General features: G+C 46.5%; 1 protein-coding gene across 1 annotated transcript; it reads right to left on the bottom strand.

Moving 5' to 3' along the window:
• Positions 1–8374: 8374 nt before the first annotated feature.
• Positions 8375–12044, bottom strand: LOC137756843 (uncharacterized protein CXorf49 homolog). The gene is made up of 5 exons (XM_068533376.1): positions 10785–12044; positions 9909–10065; positions 9303–9379; positions 9004–9049; positions 8375–8415 (listed from the first exon to the last, which is right to left on the bottom strand). The coding sequence occupies exons 1-5, from the start codon at positions 12042–12044 to the stop codon at positions 8375–8377; spliced, it is 1581 nt and encodes a 526-aa protein (XP_068389477.1).
• Positions 12045–18839: the final 6795 nt, after the last annotated feature.

Genomic DNA, 18839 nt, shown 5'->3' with positions numbered 1-18839 from the left:
AACCCTCCTGCACTGTTGATGGGAATGTAAACTGATACAGCCACTATGGAGAACAGTAGGGAGATTCCTTAAAAAACTAAAAGTAGAACTACCATATGACCCAGCAATCCCACTACTGGGCATATACCCTAAGGAAACCATAATTCAAAAAGAGTCATGTACCACAATGTTCATTGCAGCTCTATTTACAGTAGTCTGGACATGGAAGCAACCTAAGTGTCCATCAACAGATGAATGGATAAAGAAGATGTGGCACATATATACAATGGAATATTACTCAGCCATAAAAAGAAACGAAATTGAGTTAATTGTAGTGAGGTGGATGGACCTAGAGTCTGTCATAGAGAGTGAAGTAAATCAGAAAGAGAAAAACGAATACGGTATGCTAACACATATATATGGAATCTAAAAAAAACAAAACAAAACAAATGGTCATGAAGAACCTGGGGGCAAGACGGGAATAGAGACACAGTCCTACTAGAGAATGGACTTGAGGATACGGGGAGGGAGAAGGGTAAGCTGGGACAAAGTGAGAGAGTGGCATGGACATATATACAGTAGCAGACGTAAAATAGTTAGCTAGTAGGAAGGAGCCGCATAGCACTGGGAGATCAGCTCGGTGTTTTTTTTTTTTTATAAATTTATTTATTTATTTATTTTTGGCTGTGTTGGGTCTTCGTTTCTGTTTGAGGGCTTTCTCTAGTTGTGGCAAGCAGGGGCCACTCTTCATCGCGGTGCGCGGGCCTCTCACTGTTGTGGCCTCTCTTGTTGTGGAGCACAGGCTCCAGAAGTGCAGGCTCAGTAGTTGTGGTGCACGGGCCTAGTTGCTCCGTGGCATGTGGGATCTTCCCATACCAGGGCTCGAACCCGTGTCCCCTGCATTGGCAAGCAGATTCTCAACCACTGTGCCACCAGGGAAGCCCCAGCTCGGTGCTTTGTGACTATCTAGAGGGGTGGGATAGGGAGGTTGGGAGGGAGGGAGATGCAAGAGGGAAGAGCTATGGGGACATATGTATATGTATAACTGATTCACTTTGTTTTAAAGCAGAAAGTAACACACCATTGTAAAGCAATTATACTCCAATAAAGATGTTTAAAAAAATTAAAATATAAAAATTATTTTGTATTTTAATTTTTATTTTATATTGGAGTATAGTTAATTTACAATGTTGTGTTAGTTTCAGGTGTATGGGACAGTGATTCAGTTATACATATACATATATCCATTCTTTTTCAGATTCTTTTTCCATATAGGTTATTACAGAATACTGAGTAGAGTTCCCTATGCTGTACAGTAGGTCCTTGTTACTATATGTATCTATTTTACATATAGTAGTGTGTATCTGTTAACCTCAAACTACTAATTTATTCCCCCCACCACAACATTTCCATTTGGTAATCATAAGTAGGTTTTTGAAGTCTGTGAGTCTGCTTCTGTTTTGTAAATAAGTTCATTTGTATCATTTTTTAGGTTCCACATATAAGTGATATCATATGTTATTTGTCTTTCTTTGTCTGACTTACTTCACTTAGTATGATAATCTCTAGGTCCATCCATGTTGCTGCAAATGGCATTATTTCATTCTTTTTTACGCTTGAGTAATATTCCATTGTATACATGTACCACATGATGTTTTTTTTTTGGCTGCGTTGGGTCTTTGTTGTGGCACATGGGCTTTTTCTAGTTGTGGCAAGCGGGGGCTACTCTTTGTTGCAGTGCGACACATTAGAATTAGAATATTAGAGAATGTTCTAATTCGCTAGAAGAGAATTAGAACATTCTCTTCTCATTGTGGTGGCTTCTCTTGTGGAGCACAGGCTCTAGGGCGCACGGGCTTAAGTAGTCGTGGCCTGCGGGCTCTAGAGCGCAGGCTCAGTAGTTGTGGTGCACGGGCTTAGTTGCTCCATGGCATGTAGGGTCTTCCCGGAGCAGGGATTGAACCCGTGTCCCCTGCATTGACAGGCGGGTTCTTTACCACTGTGCCACCAGGGAAGTCCTGTACCACATATTCTTTATCCACTCCTCTGTCAATGGACATTTAGGTAGCTACCATGTCTTGCCTATTGTAAATAGTGCTGCAGTGAACATTGGGGTGCATGTATCTTTTCGAATTATGGTTTTCTCTGGATATATGCCCAGGAGTGGGATTGCTGGATCCTATGGTAGTTCTATTTTTAGTTTTTTAAGGAAACTCCATACTGTTCTCCACAGTGGTTGTACCAATTTACATTCCCACCAACACTGTAGGATGGTTCCCTTTTCTCCACACCTTCTCCAGCATTTATTGTTTGTAGACTTTTTGATGATGGCCATTCTGATGGATATGAGGTGATACCTCATTGTAGTTTTGATTTGCATTTCTCTAATAATTAGTGATGCTTTTTGGCCATCTGTATGTCTTCTTTGAAAAAATCTCTATTTAGATCTTCTGTCCATCTTTTTGAATGGGTCATTTGGTTTTTTGTTTTTATAATGAGCCGCATGAGCTGTTTGTATATTTTGGAGATTAATCCCTTGTCGGTTGCTTCCGTTGCAAATATTTTCTCCCATTCTGTGGGTTTTACTCCCTTTGTTTATGGTTTCCTTTGCTGTGCAAAAGCTTTTAAGTTTAATTAGGTCCCATTTGTTTATACTTGTTTTTATTTTCATTACTCTAGGGGGTGGATCCAAAAACATATTGCTGTGCTTTATGTCAAAGAGTGCTCTGCCTGTGTTCTCCTCTAAGAGTTTTATAGTATCTGGTGTTATATTTAGGTCTTTAATCCATTTTGAGTTTATTTTTTTGTATGGTGTTAGAGAATGTTCTAATTTCATTCTTTTACATGTAGCTGTCCAGTTTTCCCAGCACCATTTATTGAAGAGGCTGTCTTTTCTCCATTGTATATTCTTGCCTTCTTTATTGTAGAGTAATTGACCATAGGTGTATGGGTTTATTTCTGGGCCTTCTAGCCTGTTCCATTGATCTATATTTCTGTTTCTGTGCCAGTACCATACTGTTTTGATTATTGTAGTGTTGTAGAATAGTCTGAAGTCAGAGAGCCTGATTCCTCCAGCTCTGTTGTTCTTTCTCATGATAGCTTTGGCTATTTGGGTCTTTTGTGTTTCCGTACAAGTTAAAATTTTTTTTGTTCTACTTCTGTGAAAAATACCATTGGTAGTTTGATAGGGATTGCACTGAATTAGTAGATTGCCTTGGGTAGTATAGTCATTTTGACAATATTGATTCTTCCAATCCAAGAACATGGTATATCTTTCCATCTGTTTGTGTCACCTTCGATTTCTTTCATTAGTGTCCTATAGATTTCAGAGTACAGGTCTTTTGTCTCCTTAGGTAGGTTTATTCCTTGGTATTTTATTCTTTTTGATGTGATGGTAAATGGGATTGTTTGTTTAATTTCTCTTTCTGATCTTTCATTGTTAGCATATAGAAATGCAAGAGATTTCTGTGTATTAATTTTGTATCCTGTAACTTTATCATATTCATTGATGAGCTGTAGTAGTTTTCTGGTAGCATCTTTAGGATTTTCTATCTGTAGTATTATGTCATCTGTAAACAGTGACAGTTTTACTTCTTCTTTTCCAATTTGGATTCCTCTTATTTCTTTTTCTTCTCTGATTGCTGTGGCTAGGACTTCCAAAACTATGTTGAATAAAAGTGGTGGGAGTGGACATCCTTGTCTTGTTCCTGATCTTAAAAGAAATGCTTTCAGCTTTTCACAATTGAGTATGATGTTAGCTGTGGGTTTGTCATACATGGCTTTTATTATGTTGAGATAGGTTCCCTCAATGCCCACTTTCTGGAGAGTTTTTATCATAAATGGGTGTTGAATTTTGTCAAAAGCTTTTTCTGCATCTATTGAGATGATCATATGGTTTTTATTCTTCCATTTGTTAATGTGGTGTATCACACTGATTTGTGTATATTGAAAAATTCTTGCATCCCTGGGATAAATCCCACTTGATCATGGTGTATGATCCTTTTAATGTAGTGTTGGATTCAGTTTCCTAGTATTTTGTTGAGGATTTTTGTGCCTATGGTTATCAGTGATATTGGCCTGTAATGTTCTTTTCTTTTCTTTTTTCTTTTGTGGTATCTTTGTCTGCTTTTGGTATCAGGGTGATATGGTGGTCTCGTACAATGAGTATGAGAGTGTTCCTCCCTCTGCAATTTTTTGGAATCGTTTCAGAAGGATAGGTGTTGACTCTTCTCTAAATGTTTGCTAGAATTTGCCCATGAAGCCAGCTATCTGGTCCTGGGCTTTTGTATGCTGGAAGTTTTTCCAGTTTCAATTTCAGTACTTGTGATTGGTCTGTTCCTATTTTGTATTTCTTCCTGTTTCAGTCTTGGAAGGTTGTAGCTTTCTAATAATTTGTCCATTTCTTCTAGGTTGCCCATTTTATTGGCATATAGTTGCTTGTAGTAGTCTCTTATGATCCTTTGTATTTCTGTTGTGTCAGTTGTAACGCCTCCTTTTTCATTTCTAATTTTATTGAGTCCTCTCCCTTTTTTCCTTGATGAGTCTGGCTAAAGGTTTATCAATTTTTTTTTATCTTTACAAAGAACCAACTTTTAGTTTCATTGATCTTTTCTATTGCTTTCTTCATCTCTATTTATTTCTCCTCTGATCTTTATGATTTCTTTCCTTCTATTAACTTCGGGTTTTCTTTGTTCTTTCTCTAGTTGCTTTAGGTAACCTTAGGTTGTTTCTTTGAGATTTTTTCTGTTTCCTGAGGTAAGATTGTATTGCTATAAAATTCCCTCTTAGAACTGCTTTTGCTGCATCCCATAGGTTTTGGATCGTTGTGTCTTCCTTTTCATTTGTCTCTAGGTATTTTTTGTTTTCCTCTTTTCCTCTGTGATCCATTTGTTGTTTAGTAACATATTGCTTGGCCTCCATCTGTTTGTTTCTTTCTACAGTTTTTTATTCCTGCAGTTGAATTCTACTTTTTATATATTTTTTTTAATAATATGGGATTATTGAGATATAAGTTACATACAAGGTCTATGAGCCTCTATAAACACATTCTGTTACAGAACCACCACCACAATCAAAACAAAAAGCATTTTCATCAGCCCCAAAATTGCTTCATGCTCTTTGGTAGTTTAACGCCTTATCTCAACCCCCAGACCCAGGCAACCACCGATCTGTTTTCTATCCTTATAGTTTGGCCTTCTCAAGAATGTGAAATAAATGGAATCAGGCAGTATGTAGACTTATCCATTTGGATTCCTTCACAGAAAGGGACACATAGGGGACTTCTGGATGGGCAATGTACCTCTCCATCAACTGAGTATAGTTACATGGAGTGATCAGTTAATAATTATTTGTCTAATTAAGGGCTTATGGTCTCTACAATGTACATATGTGTGGTGTGTTTGATTTATATTTAATTCAATGTAATTTGTCTTTTATATCTTTGGAAGGGTTATTTTATTAAATAGCAATTGTAAAACCTTTAAGAGAAAGTGAATGATTACTGTAAAAGTCAGGCCAGCGGGTGCATCAAAAGGACAAGAGAGGAGGCTTGGACAGAGTAGGATCCAAAACTACCGGCCTGGCCTCCACCTGTGTCTGAGTGGTATTACCAGGACTTCAACACTGCACAAGCACAGGGGGCACCAAGCACACTGCAGTCATTTGAATGCTGCACGCTGGAATCATGTAGGAACAGCCCACATGGCAACCCAGGCAGCCCCAATGTGCCTGGCTGGACCCGGCCAATGCAGGTGAGAGTCTCCCCACCTTAATTCAGCTGAGTAGCAGCCTTTATTGCATCTGCAAGCTTAACCCCCTGTTGCCATGCAAGGTAACATATAAGCCAAGAGCAGGGATTAGGATTAGGACATCTTTGGGCATGATGACTCTGCCCACCACACCCAGCTCCCTCTCCAGAGCTCACCTACACCTACCTTCTTTGTTTGTATCAGTTCCCCCCAAGAGTCAGAGAGAGCAGTTGGCCTGTGGTTGGGCTGGTGCTGGTGCGGAGCGGGTGGGGTGGGGAGGGGGCATCTTCCCAGTAATTGGGCAGGGAGCAGAAGCAGGCAGGATGGGGTCTAGGGCTCTCCAGGCCAGCCGCCACTGTCTCCCAGGCTGGAGAAGGGGCTTGAGGGGAAAGGCAAATGGGGTGAACTGAATGAGGGTGGGGTTCTGACCTCCTCCTACACACGGGGGCCAGATGTATGACCTGCCACTATTTCCCTCTGGAACTGGAGAGCTCAGGGCCAAGCCACAGCCTGTGATATACATGTTCCCAGCAACATTTTTCTGTGGTAGTTGGTCAGAACACGGAACAGAGAGATTGTGTGCTCAGTGGAGGGAAGGGAGGCAGGGAAAATGCATCACCAAGGGTTGAGGTCACGCCCTCCCATGTCACCTCCCTTTCAACAAGCTTCTCTATTTCCTCACACTGGTGACCACAGCCCCGAGACCCCCTCTGCCGACAGGCGGTGCTGGTGCTGGTGCTGGACTTCTCCCCGGGCACAAGTTGCCTGCACGTCTCGGTGAGCAGAAACCTCAGCTGGAAGGTCTCTGCCAAACTTAGTTACGCAGACAGCAGCGAGATGTGCTACACCGCCAAGCAATAACCAGTGGATCAGGCTCAGGGTCAAAGCTGTAAACTAAGCAGTCAAGCCCACCTTCTCCAGGGAGGGGTTTGAGTGGAAGGATTAAGTCCCACGAACGTTCTTTTCTGACCCTGAGGTCTGTGACTGTCCCATCCCACATGTGGTCTGTCCACCTGAGCTCATGCCATGAACTCTGGAAGCGAGTCAGGGTGAGAATATGGGGGAAGGGTGGACCCAAGTGCTCCCCATTGTCCAGGTGCAGTCACTCCTTACTTCCCATCCTCACTGCGCCCATCCTGCCCCCGTCCCAGGTAGCTCATGTTGGGTGGTCTCATATATGGGTCCCCTGATTCTAAGATGAGCTACTCTGAGGAGCCACCCTTCCCAATCTCATTCCATCCACACCCACAGTAGTTGTCAGACATCATAGGATCACAGAGTAGGATCGAGAGCCTCCTCCAGCGAATCCAACATTTTGAGCATCCCGACACCCTGTCGTGGGGTTTGGTGACTTCTGCATCATCCCCCTCCTATGTTTTGGGAATTTAACAACAACCCTTGAACAAAACAGATCCGACCCTTGCTTTTGCTCATTCAATGCCTTACAGAACCTGGACCAGCCTCTACTCCCTTTACGCCCTGAATCACACCTTTCTCCCTCAAGGGAGATTGTCCCTGATTACTTTTATTCACACACAGGGACACACAGTCACCAACCTGGAATGTCCTATCTACCATCATACCCCCTTTTGTGTAGTAAAACACCGGTCTTTCGGGAAGGGTGTCAGGCAGAACCACCCTCGCCTCACTCAAACACAAATCTGTCCCTCTGAGTCTCAGGCTGGTACAGCCCTGGGTCCCGGCTGAGGGAAGGAAGTGCTCCCCAACCTCCAGTGAGGGGGAAATCGAACATGGAGTTCAGACTCAATCTCGTGTGTCCTAAAGAGGCAGTCTGGGAGATTGAGCTGGGACACGGAAATATCATTTCCAGGAAAATCTGTGTCATGGGGCGGGTGGAAGAGTATTTGACGGGGACCATGCAAGAACACAGACCTACTAACCACACTTGCCATAGAACCTGACGGGCCAATTTCCACTCAAGGGTATAGAGACGACCAGGCTGGAGGAGGGTGGTCAGCTGGCTAGGGCAGGGAGGATGTGAAAGCTTCCAGATTGGAGCTCTGGAAGGGGGTCATGAGTTCCTGCTGATGGGGAGGGGGAATGGCAGAGATGAATGGGAACCGCCAGACCCCAAAGGAGGGGGGGGGGCGTTTGGAGAGAACTAGAAGAGGGCCTTCGGGGGAAAGGGAGGACGTGCCAATGTGGCCTGGCAGAGCACACACAGGACCCAGACCTGGGACACTCCGCTGGCTTGACTGCAGGGATGGTAGCAGAGGCTGGCCCAGAGTCCCCACCACAGGATGCCAGAGATACTGTTCTGGAAAAGGCTCTGACGTGGAGCAGCGCCCCGCCCCGGCCCCCTACCCCTACCCCTACCCCTCCAGAGAGAAGGCAGAACACAGAACACAGAATATGAGAGGTACTTTAATTGGAAACTGCTGTGAAACTGGGGCGGGGCGGGGGCAAAACAAGGGGGAGAGGAAGCCCTAGCTGAGGCAGAACAGGAGGGAACGAGCTTGGCCACAGCTCCCGGGCCCCAAAGGTACCAGCTGCTCCTCTTGCAGGAAGACGCTGGGCTCAACCTGTGAAACAGCGGAGTCAGGGAAGAGCCTCAAGCCAGGGCCAGCCCCCAGCCCTGCTCAACAGCCAGGACTGTGGGAAGGGGTACGGTGTGTGTAACACTCACTTCAAAGGGTCTGGAACTTGTCAGCCAGGTACTGCATGGCGGCTGCAACAGGGACAGGCATTAGCAGGCGCTCCAGACAGAGGGATATAGAAGCCCGTCCCCCTATCCCCGTGAGGAACCGCCTAGCCCTGCAACCTGAAACCCCCTCCAGACCCGATGCAAAGAGCTCTGGGCCTGATCACTCCCCACCACCCAAATTGAATGTGGAACCGGTTCCTAAAGGGAAACAAAATGTGCCAGCAGCTCTCATGCTGTGGGCCGTGCCACAACCAGTCAGAACTCGTCACACAAACAAACAAACAAACAATCCAACAAGAACCTTAGAAGCCACACCAAGCAGCAGTTCAAGGAAAAAATCAACGAGGCATCTCTAAAAGTCCTATCAGAAGGAGATTCCCTAGGACTGGTCTGGTTGGCAAAGTGTGCATGCAGTCCAGACAGTACTTTGCTACTTGTACACACGCCCAGCTGTACATGCACAGCCGGCTCCAGGGCCAGGCCTGCTAGGTTCTCCTCCCCACAGGGATGTTGGTCCCTGCGAGGCCGACTGCACCTGCAGCCCACCCCCACCCCAGGTGCCCACCTGGGTTCCGCACTAAGACACCGCTCTCTGTCCCTGGTTCCTCATACCAAGTTGCTCCTTAAGGTCGTCTATTTCTCTCTGTAGCACGAGACACTAGGCCAGCAGACACAGGAGGAAGAGAAATGATCAGTATACTCTGGCCTCCTCTCTCCTCCACCTTCTCCTCTCTCCAGGGCCCTCCATCCCAAAGCCGGGTGGCTAGACTGGCAAGGGCTCCTCAGTGGAAAGGAGGTGGGCTCCCTCCGTGGGGTACGCGATGGGGGCCCCACACATGTCAGTTGAACTTGGACCCAGATCCCGCCCTCGAGTTTGGGCCTGCATTTCCAGGAGCCAGAGGAAGCATTACCCAAGGACAGCCCGGCGTTCCCAGTGGCTGCTGCTGCCTTTCCGGTCTTGGGGGATGGTCAAGTGGCTCCCGGTCACCTGAGAGGGAAAGGACACACAATCCAGCTTCCCAGGCTCCCAGTGAGGTGGAAAGGGCCAAGCGGGGTCTAACGTGAGGTGAGGCAGCACCACCCTCCGCTGGCAACAAGCCGCCCCTGCTCTGCCCAGCAGCCCGAACCTTCTCTCTGGGCCTGCCTCCCCTGTTCCCCGGGGGCAGCCATTTCGCCACCGCGGTCCCCAAAGACTGTGGCTCTGGATTCGACCCTCCCAGAGCTGCAGCCACAGCCAGCACGTGGGAGAGCAATGTGGGCGAACAGGACTTAACAGAAAAGGCTGTTCCCCTGCAAGTCTACACCTGGAGGAGCTGTTTGGGGCACTGCCACCGATCACCCCGGCCGCACAAACCCCACACAGAGGATGTGGCGGCTCAAGGCCAGCCCTGCCAGCACCCCGTCTCCTGTGGGAGAAGCTGCCTGGGAGCAAGGCTGTGCCCCCAGCAGAGACAGAGCCAGAGGTTTCTGTCCTCAACCCCTCTCCCCTCCCCTCATATCAAACCCACGACACTCACCTGAGGGGACAGGCCCCCTGGGCATGACTTCTCCTGGGTTCAGGGCCAAGGGCTCTGAGTTTCCTGGATCTTGGGGGCCTCTGGTGTTGAGGTCGCCACTGCTGGCTTTTCCACGATGCATGCGTGGAAAAGATGTGCCTGGCCTGTAACCTGGCAGCTGAAACAAGAATTTCTCACCGATTTGGACTAAGGATGTGTGTCTGTGTGTATGTGTATATGTGTGTGTGTGTGTGTGTGTGTGTGTGTGTGTATGTGTGTGTGTCTGTGAGACAGAGAGAGAGAGAGAGAGAGAGAGAGAGAGAGAGAGAGAGAGAGAGAGAGAGAGAGAGAGTGAGTTGTGTGATTCGGGGCCAGGGTGAGGCAGGGAATTGGGAAGGGAATTGAAAGGCTGATCTCATTAGCACTTTCTCCCTCAGTCAGCCCCAGGCCAGCAGGCAGAGCTGATCTAGGGACAACAGTGGGGCACTGAGAAAGCCCAGGTCCCCTGCAAGGAAGGTCTGGGGAACAGCTAGGAAGTAGGATTCAGGAAGCTGGTGAGTCTAAATACTGAGGCTTTCCGGGGAAGCTTTTAAGGGATCCCCCGACCCAATTCAGCTACCAGCCCTCCCTTCCGTCCCAGCCCCAGTCTCGCAGAGGAGGCTGGAAACAGGCCAAGGGTGGAGAACCGGGCCCAGCACACCCGAAGTGCTACCTTAATGTTTGTCCCTAGTAAAAGGAGCCCGATCTGGCATCCTAATGACCCAGTGACCGAGGGGCACCCAATGACGACCCCTGAGGGATGGACAGAGGCAGCATGGGTGAAGACGTGTGTCCTGGGGGCGGTTGGAGCGGGGGTGGGGGAAGAGTGGGGAGAGAGGAGGAGCATGGCCTACTCACTTGGCCCTTTGCGGCTGGGTCTCTATTTGGGTCCTTATCTTCTCCCGCCACCGCCTCAGACTCCCTTGCCCGCCTGGCCACGGATTTCTTCCCAGCGCCGGTGTGCTTGGACTGTTCGGTTCCCAAAGGGACCAAGGTATACCTCTTGGCTCTCCCAAGCAGCGGAATACCAGAGATTGGGGGCAAGGTGGCCGGTTCCAGGGCAGTTGCCGAGATTCGCTCTCCCCCGGAAGGGAAGGTTGTCCCCAGGGCAAGTTTGGAGGCTCCCCTGAGGGATTTCTTCTCCTGGGCCCCCTTCTTCCTAGGAGTGACCCGCGGCAGGCCACCTGCAGCAGCAGCAGCAGCAGCAGCAGCTCCCGGGTAGCTGGACCTGCTGCCCCCGTTCCCCCAGAGCACGCTCCGCATTTTCTTAGGGGAAGAGATGCCCTGCTCTCCCACGTCCTGCGTTTCCACAACCGAAGTGAGTCCTCGCGGAGCCGAGGACAGGGAAGAGCCTGGCACGTGAAGGAAATTCTCCCTGACTTGGAAATTCGAGTGTCTGGGAGTGTCCCCGGGATCCTCGGGTGTGCTGGGCTCGGCCTGGCCTCCTCCTCTGGGGTAAGTGCTCACCGTCATCAGCTGTGTCTCACTGAACTCATCTGAGGACTCGGGGTCGGACAGCAGCCAGGCCAGGCCTTCCTCGGGGAGCCGCTGGCGATCCGCAGCCACGTTCAACCTACGCTTAGGGCCTCTCTTAGGGTTCCCCCAGGCCCGGCCCGCTTCGGGCCCACCGAGGTGGAGAGGGCGGGCCGGAGCCGGCGGCGCTTCCCCACAGCTCTGGTCGGGCGCTCCTCGACCGCCGGGACCCGCCTCGAGGCCGGCCCACACGGCGGACACTTCGAAGGCGGCGCAGCTCTCCAGGGACGGGTGTCTGCGGACGCCCAGCACGTCCCACCCGGCCAGCTGCAGCAAGATGGCCGCCGCAGACTCCTCGTCCAGGTGCACGAGGTCCCTCGTGTCGTCAGCCGGGGAGCCAGGTCGGCCTTCGGGGCCGCACGGCACCGGCCCTCCCGCTTCCAGCATCTCCCGCTCCGACTGGAAGCCCTCGGGGTCCGGGAAGCCGCCCCCGCCCTCGCCGCTCCGCGGCTCCCCGGGCTCGGGGCCTGGGTCGGGTCCCCACGGGACTGCGGGGCCGGCCGGGCCGACGCCGGCCCGCTCCCCGCCCTCTGGGCCGAAACCCGTTCCCCACACCCACACAGACGCCTCATCGGGGGAGCTCATGTCGCGACCCTGGCGGCGCCGGAACCGGGGCGACGGTCGATGGCCCGAGTCGCGGTCGCGGTCGCGGTCACCGCGGGTGAGGCGGGCGGCGCTCAGAGGGCAGCGGCAGCCCCCTCACGCGCCGCACGAGCTCGCCTCAGACGAGACGACGCGCGGCTTCCAGCGCGCCTCCCACACCCGCGCCGCGGCCTCCTCATTGGTCCGGGCCCCGCCAACCAGCGGGCGCCTTGTTCGCCTGCCGCCTCGAGGCCTAACCAATGGGGTCGAGGGCCTCTGGTTTGCCCCCAAGCCTGTGGGCGGTCCGGGCAGTGGGCTGGCGAAGGGGATGGTGGGAGTGCCTCCCTCTGTCAAGCCTCTCGGCCCGCCTCCTCCTGTCCCGCCTCCCCTTTCCAGTTAGAGTCACAGCTCCGAGCCTCCGTCTCCCATCTACACAGGGGGTCGGGGAGTGAGGGCGCTGGGCTCCACGGGTGGTGAGGATGAAACGTCAAGATGGAGGCGCTGGACGCCTAGCATGCGCCGAAAGCATTTGCCAGCCTCCCTTCCACCGCAAGCCTTACGACCCAACAGGAGAATGGGCACAGGAGTCCCGCAGTCAGTGATCAGGGGTCGGCCAGAGAGCAAAGGGATCGTATTTTCGTTCTGTAAGGTCTCTGTCTCAACTGCTCCATCAAATGTGGCTCAGCAAACGTTACTGGCAGGCGGGTTTGGCGGACAGACGACTGGGGTTGGCCTCGCTCCCTCAGCCCTTCCCCCGCTCTGCGGCAAATTCAAAGAAGAGGAAATCGCAGTGGCCAGTTACACCCCAAGAGATGCTCCCCACCGCTGATCCTGGAGATGTGAGCTAAAACCACGAATCGGGTTTCACACACTAGGTTGACAACCTTCAAAGAGCTTAACCATTCCGAGGGTGGGAGAGGTTAGGAGCAAACCCCTGTGGCGGTGGTGCAAGAGATCCATTTGGGAGGTAATCTGGCAGAACCCATTGAAAGCAACTTAGTGCCAGCACGGACTCTGTGCCTGGCACTCTTCTAAGCGCTGGGCATAAATAGTAATGCATCCGCGTGACACGCCTAGAACTATAGCACCAACTATTACTGGCCTCTTACCGGTGAGGAAACAGGCACTGAGAGGTTCAGCCACTGGCCCAAGGTCATTCGGCTCGTGGGGATCAGCGGGCAGGATTGAAACCAATCAATCTGACTCCAGAGTCCTTGCTTTGAGCCCAAGATCTTAAAACTGGAAGGAAAAATAAAAGCTATTTCCTCTATGTTCCAGCAAGTCCGCTGCCTGGTACTTCTTCCGGAGACACGCTGGTACCTGTAGTGTGCAAGAACACAGGCACAAGGGTGTTGGTGATGGGAAAAACTGGGAACACTCCAAATTCCCATCAGTAAGGAAATGGATGAATGCAACGTGGCTTAGCATCCAGTAGCATAAAGCGTGGCAGTCCAAAGGAATGCATCAGGCCATTCTCACAGCTTTCGAAAGCATCCGCCTGACTTCAAACTGTAAGTTGCAGAACGATGGCTTTGGATTCACATTTGTAAATTAAAGCACTTGCGTGCGTGGGCACACACACACACACCAGTCAACCCTATGTAATATATGAGAATTCATTCAAGTATATGTACAAGTATGTTTTAAAGTTTTGAAGGACGCACAACCAAGGCCTACCAGTTGTGATGGCGGTGGGTGTGGATAGCCAGGTGTCTCTCAATTTTTCTTGGAACTGTCAGTTCTCAGCTTCCCTGAGCTGAGCAGTACTGATGTCTGGGGAGTGGTCCCTCTCTTGGTTTCTATATGGCCCATGGATGTTAGAATTTCCCTTGTCTGCCACCCAACTCCTACTCTGACACCCCTCCATTCCTCCCATACCTTCCTTCTGCTCTTTCCCTTTCATTCTCCTCTGCCTTCAGTCACCTCTCTCTCCTGCATCCTGCTCTGGCTGACCTCCTGGAGAGTCCTGGGATGTCTGAACCCCTCTTGTCTGTGGAACTCAAAGGCCCAGTTTTCTGGGTCTGCACCTGAGAAGCTGGCCATGCTGGAGAAGTTACAGAGCAGGGGAGATTGGGTGCACTGTAAATCTGCAATCCTCCTCCTCGAGCCTGCCCCCGATGGTGCCTGCCTGTTTGTGGATACCGCCCTCTTCCACTTCTCCCGGTGACTTTTTAAGTCATGGTGTGCTATTTCAAATATGTTAAAATGAATAAGGAAGGATATAGCAAAATCCCCTGCATCCACCAGCATCCTATGAAACATTACCAGTGGATCCAGTGGAAGCCTCCGTCTTCCCTCTCACCATTTCCACTCCCTTCCTCCCTCCCCCATAGAGAGACTCCCAGAACTTCTTCTCACCTTCTCCACTCTCTTCGTCCCTGTGGCTCTCCTACCTGCTCTTCCCCTGCATCCCATACGTCTCCAATGATGTCACTAATCTCTGCTCTACCCCCCTACACTCACCAGGATCCAATACTGGTTTTGACTTACTCTCTTGGCCTGGGGTGGGAGCCAGTGTCAGAGGTTCCTCTTGGCCTTCCCAAGGTGATAGCTCTTACTCCACAGACCAATGACCCAATGTGCAGGTCATTGCTCCAACTGCCAAGTGTATCACTTAGAATTATCAGCTTGGGGACTGGAGAAATGACCCCTATGTTGGTCCAGGGACCCAGTCAGCTCACCGTGAACTGATATCTATCCCCAACTCCTTTTACTGCCAGAACCTCATAAGCCCCACTCTAACAGGGCCCCATCATGACACTTTGGGCTTCCGGGATCAATGTCAGCTCAGAACCTGTGGCCAGTAGTCCTAGACATGTCTGTGTCCAGCGCCAGTGTGCAGTCACCCAAGCATCTAAGAAAACTGCTATAAACATTTGCATACAGATTTTTTGCGAATGTAAGTTTTCATTTCTCTTGGGTAAATATCTAGGAGTTAACTTGCTGGATTGAATCGTTAGTGTATTTTTAACTGTTTCCAGAGCGTCTGTACCATTTTTTGCATTCTCACCAACAATGCAGGGGAGTTCTAGCTGTTCCTCAGTCTCTCTAGCACTTGGTATTGTCTGTATTTTGTTTTTATTTCAGCCATGCTTATAGCTATGTTGTGGTATTTCATTGTGGCTTTAGTTATTTCCCTAATGACTAATGAGGTCAAACATCTTCTCAATAGCTTACTGGCCATCCAGTAAGCACAACGTCAGTTCGATTTCTTTTTTGCTCATTATTTATTGGGTTGTTTGATTTCTTATTACTGAATATCGAATGTTCTTTATCTCTTTCGGATACAAGTTCTTTACCATGCGTGCTTTGCAAATATTGTTTCCCAGTCTGTGGCTTATGCTTTCAAAAACAAAGAAACAGACAACACAATTTAAAAATGGGCAAAGGAATTGATTAGATATTTCTCCAAAGAAGACACATAAATGGCCTACAGGTATATGAAAAATGCTCAACATCACTAGTCATCAGAGAAATGCAATTCAAAACCACAATGAGTTATCACCTCAAAACTGTTAAGATGGCCAGTATTAAAAAAAAAAAAACAAAAAACAAAAACTTAAAATAGCAAGTGTTGGCAAGGAAGTGAAGAAAATGAATCCCTTGTGCATTGCTGGGGGGAGTGTAAAATGGTGCACCCACCATGGAAAACAGTATGGAAGTTCCTAAAAAAATAAAAATAGAACTCCCATATGATCCAGCATTCCCACTTCCGTATATTTACATTTACATTACAAACTAATTGAAATCAGGGTCTTGCATAGATTATTGCACTCCCATGTTCATTGCACCATTATTCACAATAGCCAAGAGATGAAAACAACCTAAATATCTATCAACAGGTGAATGGATAAAAGGTAGTATATATAATGTATACATATAACAGAATATTATTCAGCCTTTAAAAAGAAGGAAATCTTGCTATATGCTGTAGTATGGATGAACTTTGAGGATATTATACTAAGTGAAGTAAGCCACTCACAAAGGACAAATACTGCATGTTTCCACTTATATGCGGTATCTAAAGTAGTCAAACTCTTAGAAGCAGGAAGTAGAATCCTGGTTGCCCAGGGCTTGGGGGAGGGGGAAATGGGGAGTTGTTGTTCAATGAGTATAGATTTGCAGTCATGCAAGATGAAGAATTCTGGAGATCTGATTACTACAATGTTCATATAGTTGACAACATTGTACACTAAAAAATTTGTTGATAAGGTCGGTTTCATATTATGTGTTTTTGCAATAAAAATAAATTAAAAAACAAAATGCCTTATTCAGTGGCTTTTCATATATTCCCAGTTGTGCATCTATCACAATCAATTTTAGGATATTTTTGTTAGCCCAAGAAGATGCCCTGTATCCCTTAGCCATCACCCCCTACCCCCCAACCCACCCCAGCCCTATAGGCAAGTAATAAACTACTTTCTGTCTCTATGATTTGCCTAGTTAGGAAATTTTGTATAAATGGAATCACGCAATATATAGTACGTTTTGTCTGGCTTCTTTCACTTAGTATAATGTTTTTGAGGTTCGCTCATGTTGTAGCATGTATCAGTACTTCAGTTATTTTTATTGCCAAATAATATTCCATGGTATGGCTATACCACATTTTATTTATACATTCTTCAGTTTATGTTTATGGGCATTTGGGTTATGTTTAGTTTGGGAATATTATGGATAATATTCCCAAACTAAATGCTGTTACGAATATTCATATACATCTTGAGTTCATGAGTTTTTTTGTGAACATATGTTTTCAGTTCTCTTAGGTAGATCCCTAGGAATGGACATTCTGGATCATATGGTAACTCTATGTTTAACTTTTTAAGAAAATACCAGAATATTTTCCAAAGAGATTCAACTATTTTACATTATCACCAGAAGTGTATGAGGATTCAAATTTCTCCAAATCCAAATATTTGTTATTATCTGTATTTTGGATTATAGCCATCCTATTGTTTTTGCAACATGGTATCTCATTATGGTTTTGATTTATATTTCCCTACTGACCAGTGGTTCTGAACATCCTTTCATATGCTTATTAACCACTTCTGTACCTTCTTTGGTGAAATGTCTATACAAATCTTTTACCCAATTTTTTAATGGGGTCATTTTCTTATTTATTTATTATTCTTATTCTTTATTCTGGATACAAGTTCTTTGTTAGATCTGTGACTTTCAAATATTTTCTCCCAGTCTGTACCTTGTCTTTTCATTTTCTGAATAGTGCCTTCTGAAGCATAAATGTTTTAAATTTTGATGAAGTCCAATTTATCAAGTTTTTCTTTTATGGATCATGCTTTTGGTGTTATATCTAAGAAATCATTGCCTAACTCATGTTTACAAAGATTTTTCTCCTAGGGTTTCTTTTAACAGATTTATAGTTGTAGGTTTTACTTTTAAGTCTCTGATCCGTTTTGCATTAAGTTTTGTGTGTGCTGTGAAGTAAGGTTCTAAGTTCGTATTTTTGCATGATATCCAGTTGTACCAGCACCACGTGTTGAAAAGACTATCCTTTCCCCATTGAATTGAAAATCATTGACCATAAATATAAGGAGAGTTCGTTATTTCTGAACTCTCAATTCTGTTCCATTGATCTATCTCTATGCCAGTACTACACTAACTTGATTATCTGTATTTTTATAGGAAGTAGTTTACTATTATAGTAAACTATTACTATAATACTACTAATACTATAGTAGTATAGTATACTATAGTAGTATTATAGTAATAGTTTATAGTTTTGAAATCAGAAAGTGGACGTCTTCCAGGTTTGTTCTTTTTCAAAGTAGTTTTGGATATTCTGTTTTGTTTTGTTTTGTTTTGTTTTTCATTTCCATATGAATTTTTGGATCAGCCTGTGAATTTTTACAAAGAAAGCCTGCTGAAATTTCGATAGAGATTGAATTGAACCTATATATCAATTTGGGGAGAATTACCATATAAATAGTGAGTCTTACAACCATGAACATGCAATGCCTTTCCATTTATTTAGATCATCTTGAATTTCTCTCAACAAACATCAATTTGTGTTTCTCAGTGCATAAGTATTACATTTGGTTTGTTAAATATATGCCTAAGCATTTTATTCTTTTTGATGCTATTGTAACTAGAATTAAGTGTTCCTTAATTTCATTTTTGGATTATTTGCTACATGTATATAGCAATAAAATTTGTTTTATGTATTAATCTTGTATTCTGTGATCTGTTGAACTTCCTTATTAGTTCTACCATTAGAACCATTCTTGTGGATTCCTTAGGATTTTCTGCATATGAAATCATGTCATCTGAGAATAAAAAAATTTCCTTTTTTATTTCCTATCTGGATGACTTTTAGGTCTTCTTCTTCCCTGTTTGAACTGGCTCAAACTTCCAGTGCAATAATGAATAAAAGTAGTGAGCATGTCTTTGTTGCTGACTTTAGGGGAAAAGTATGCAGTCTTTCACTACTAAATATGATGTTAGCTGTAGGTTTTTCATAGATATTCTTTATCATGCTGAAGAAATTTCTTTCTATTCCTAGTTTTTTATTGTTTTTATCATGAAAGGTGGTCGAATTTTGTCACATGCTGTTTCTGTGTCAGTTAATATGATAATGTTTCAGTGCTTTCTTCTTTTAAAATAGTGTATTACATAAACTGATTTTTAGATGTTAAACCAACCTTGTATTTCTAGAATAAATCCCACTTGGTTATGGTATATAATCCTTTTTATATGTTTCTGAATTCAGTTTGTTAATATTTTCTTGAGGGTTATTTCATCTATATTCATGAGAAAGATTGGTATGCAATTTTCTTTATT

This window comes from Eschrichtius robustus, chromosome X (genome assembly GCF_028021215.1).
Source record: "Eschrichtius robustus isolate mEscRob2 chromosome X, mEscRob2.pri, whole genome shotgun sequence".
In the NCBI taxonomy this organism is placed as follows: domain Eukaryota; kingdom Metazoa; phylum Chordata; class Mammalia; order Artiodactyla; family Eschrichtiidae; genus Eschrichtius; species Eschrichtius robustus.
This window is presented reverse-complemented; position numbering and strand designations above follow the sequence as displayed.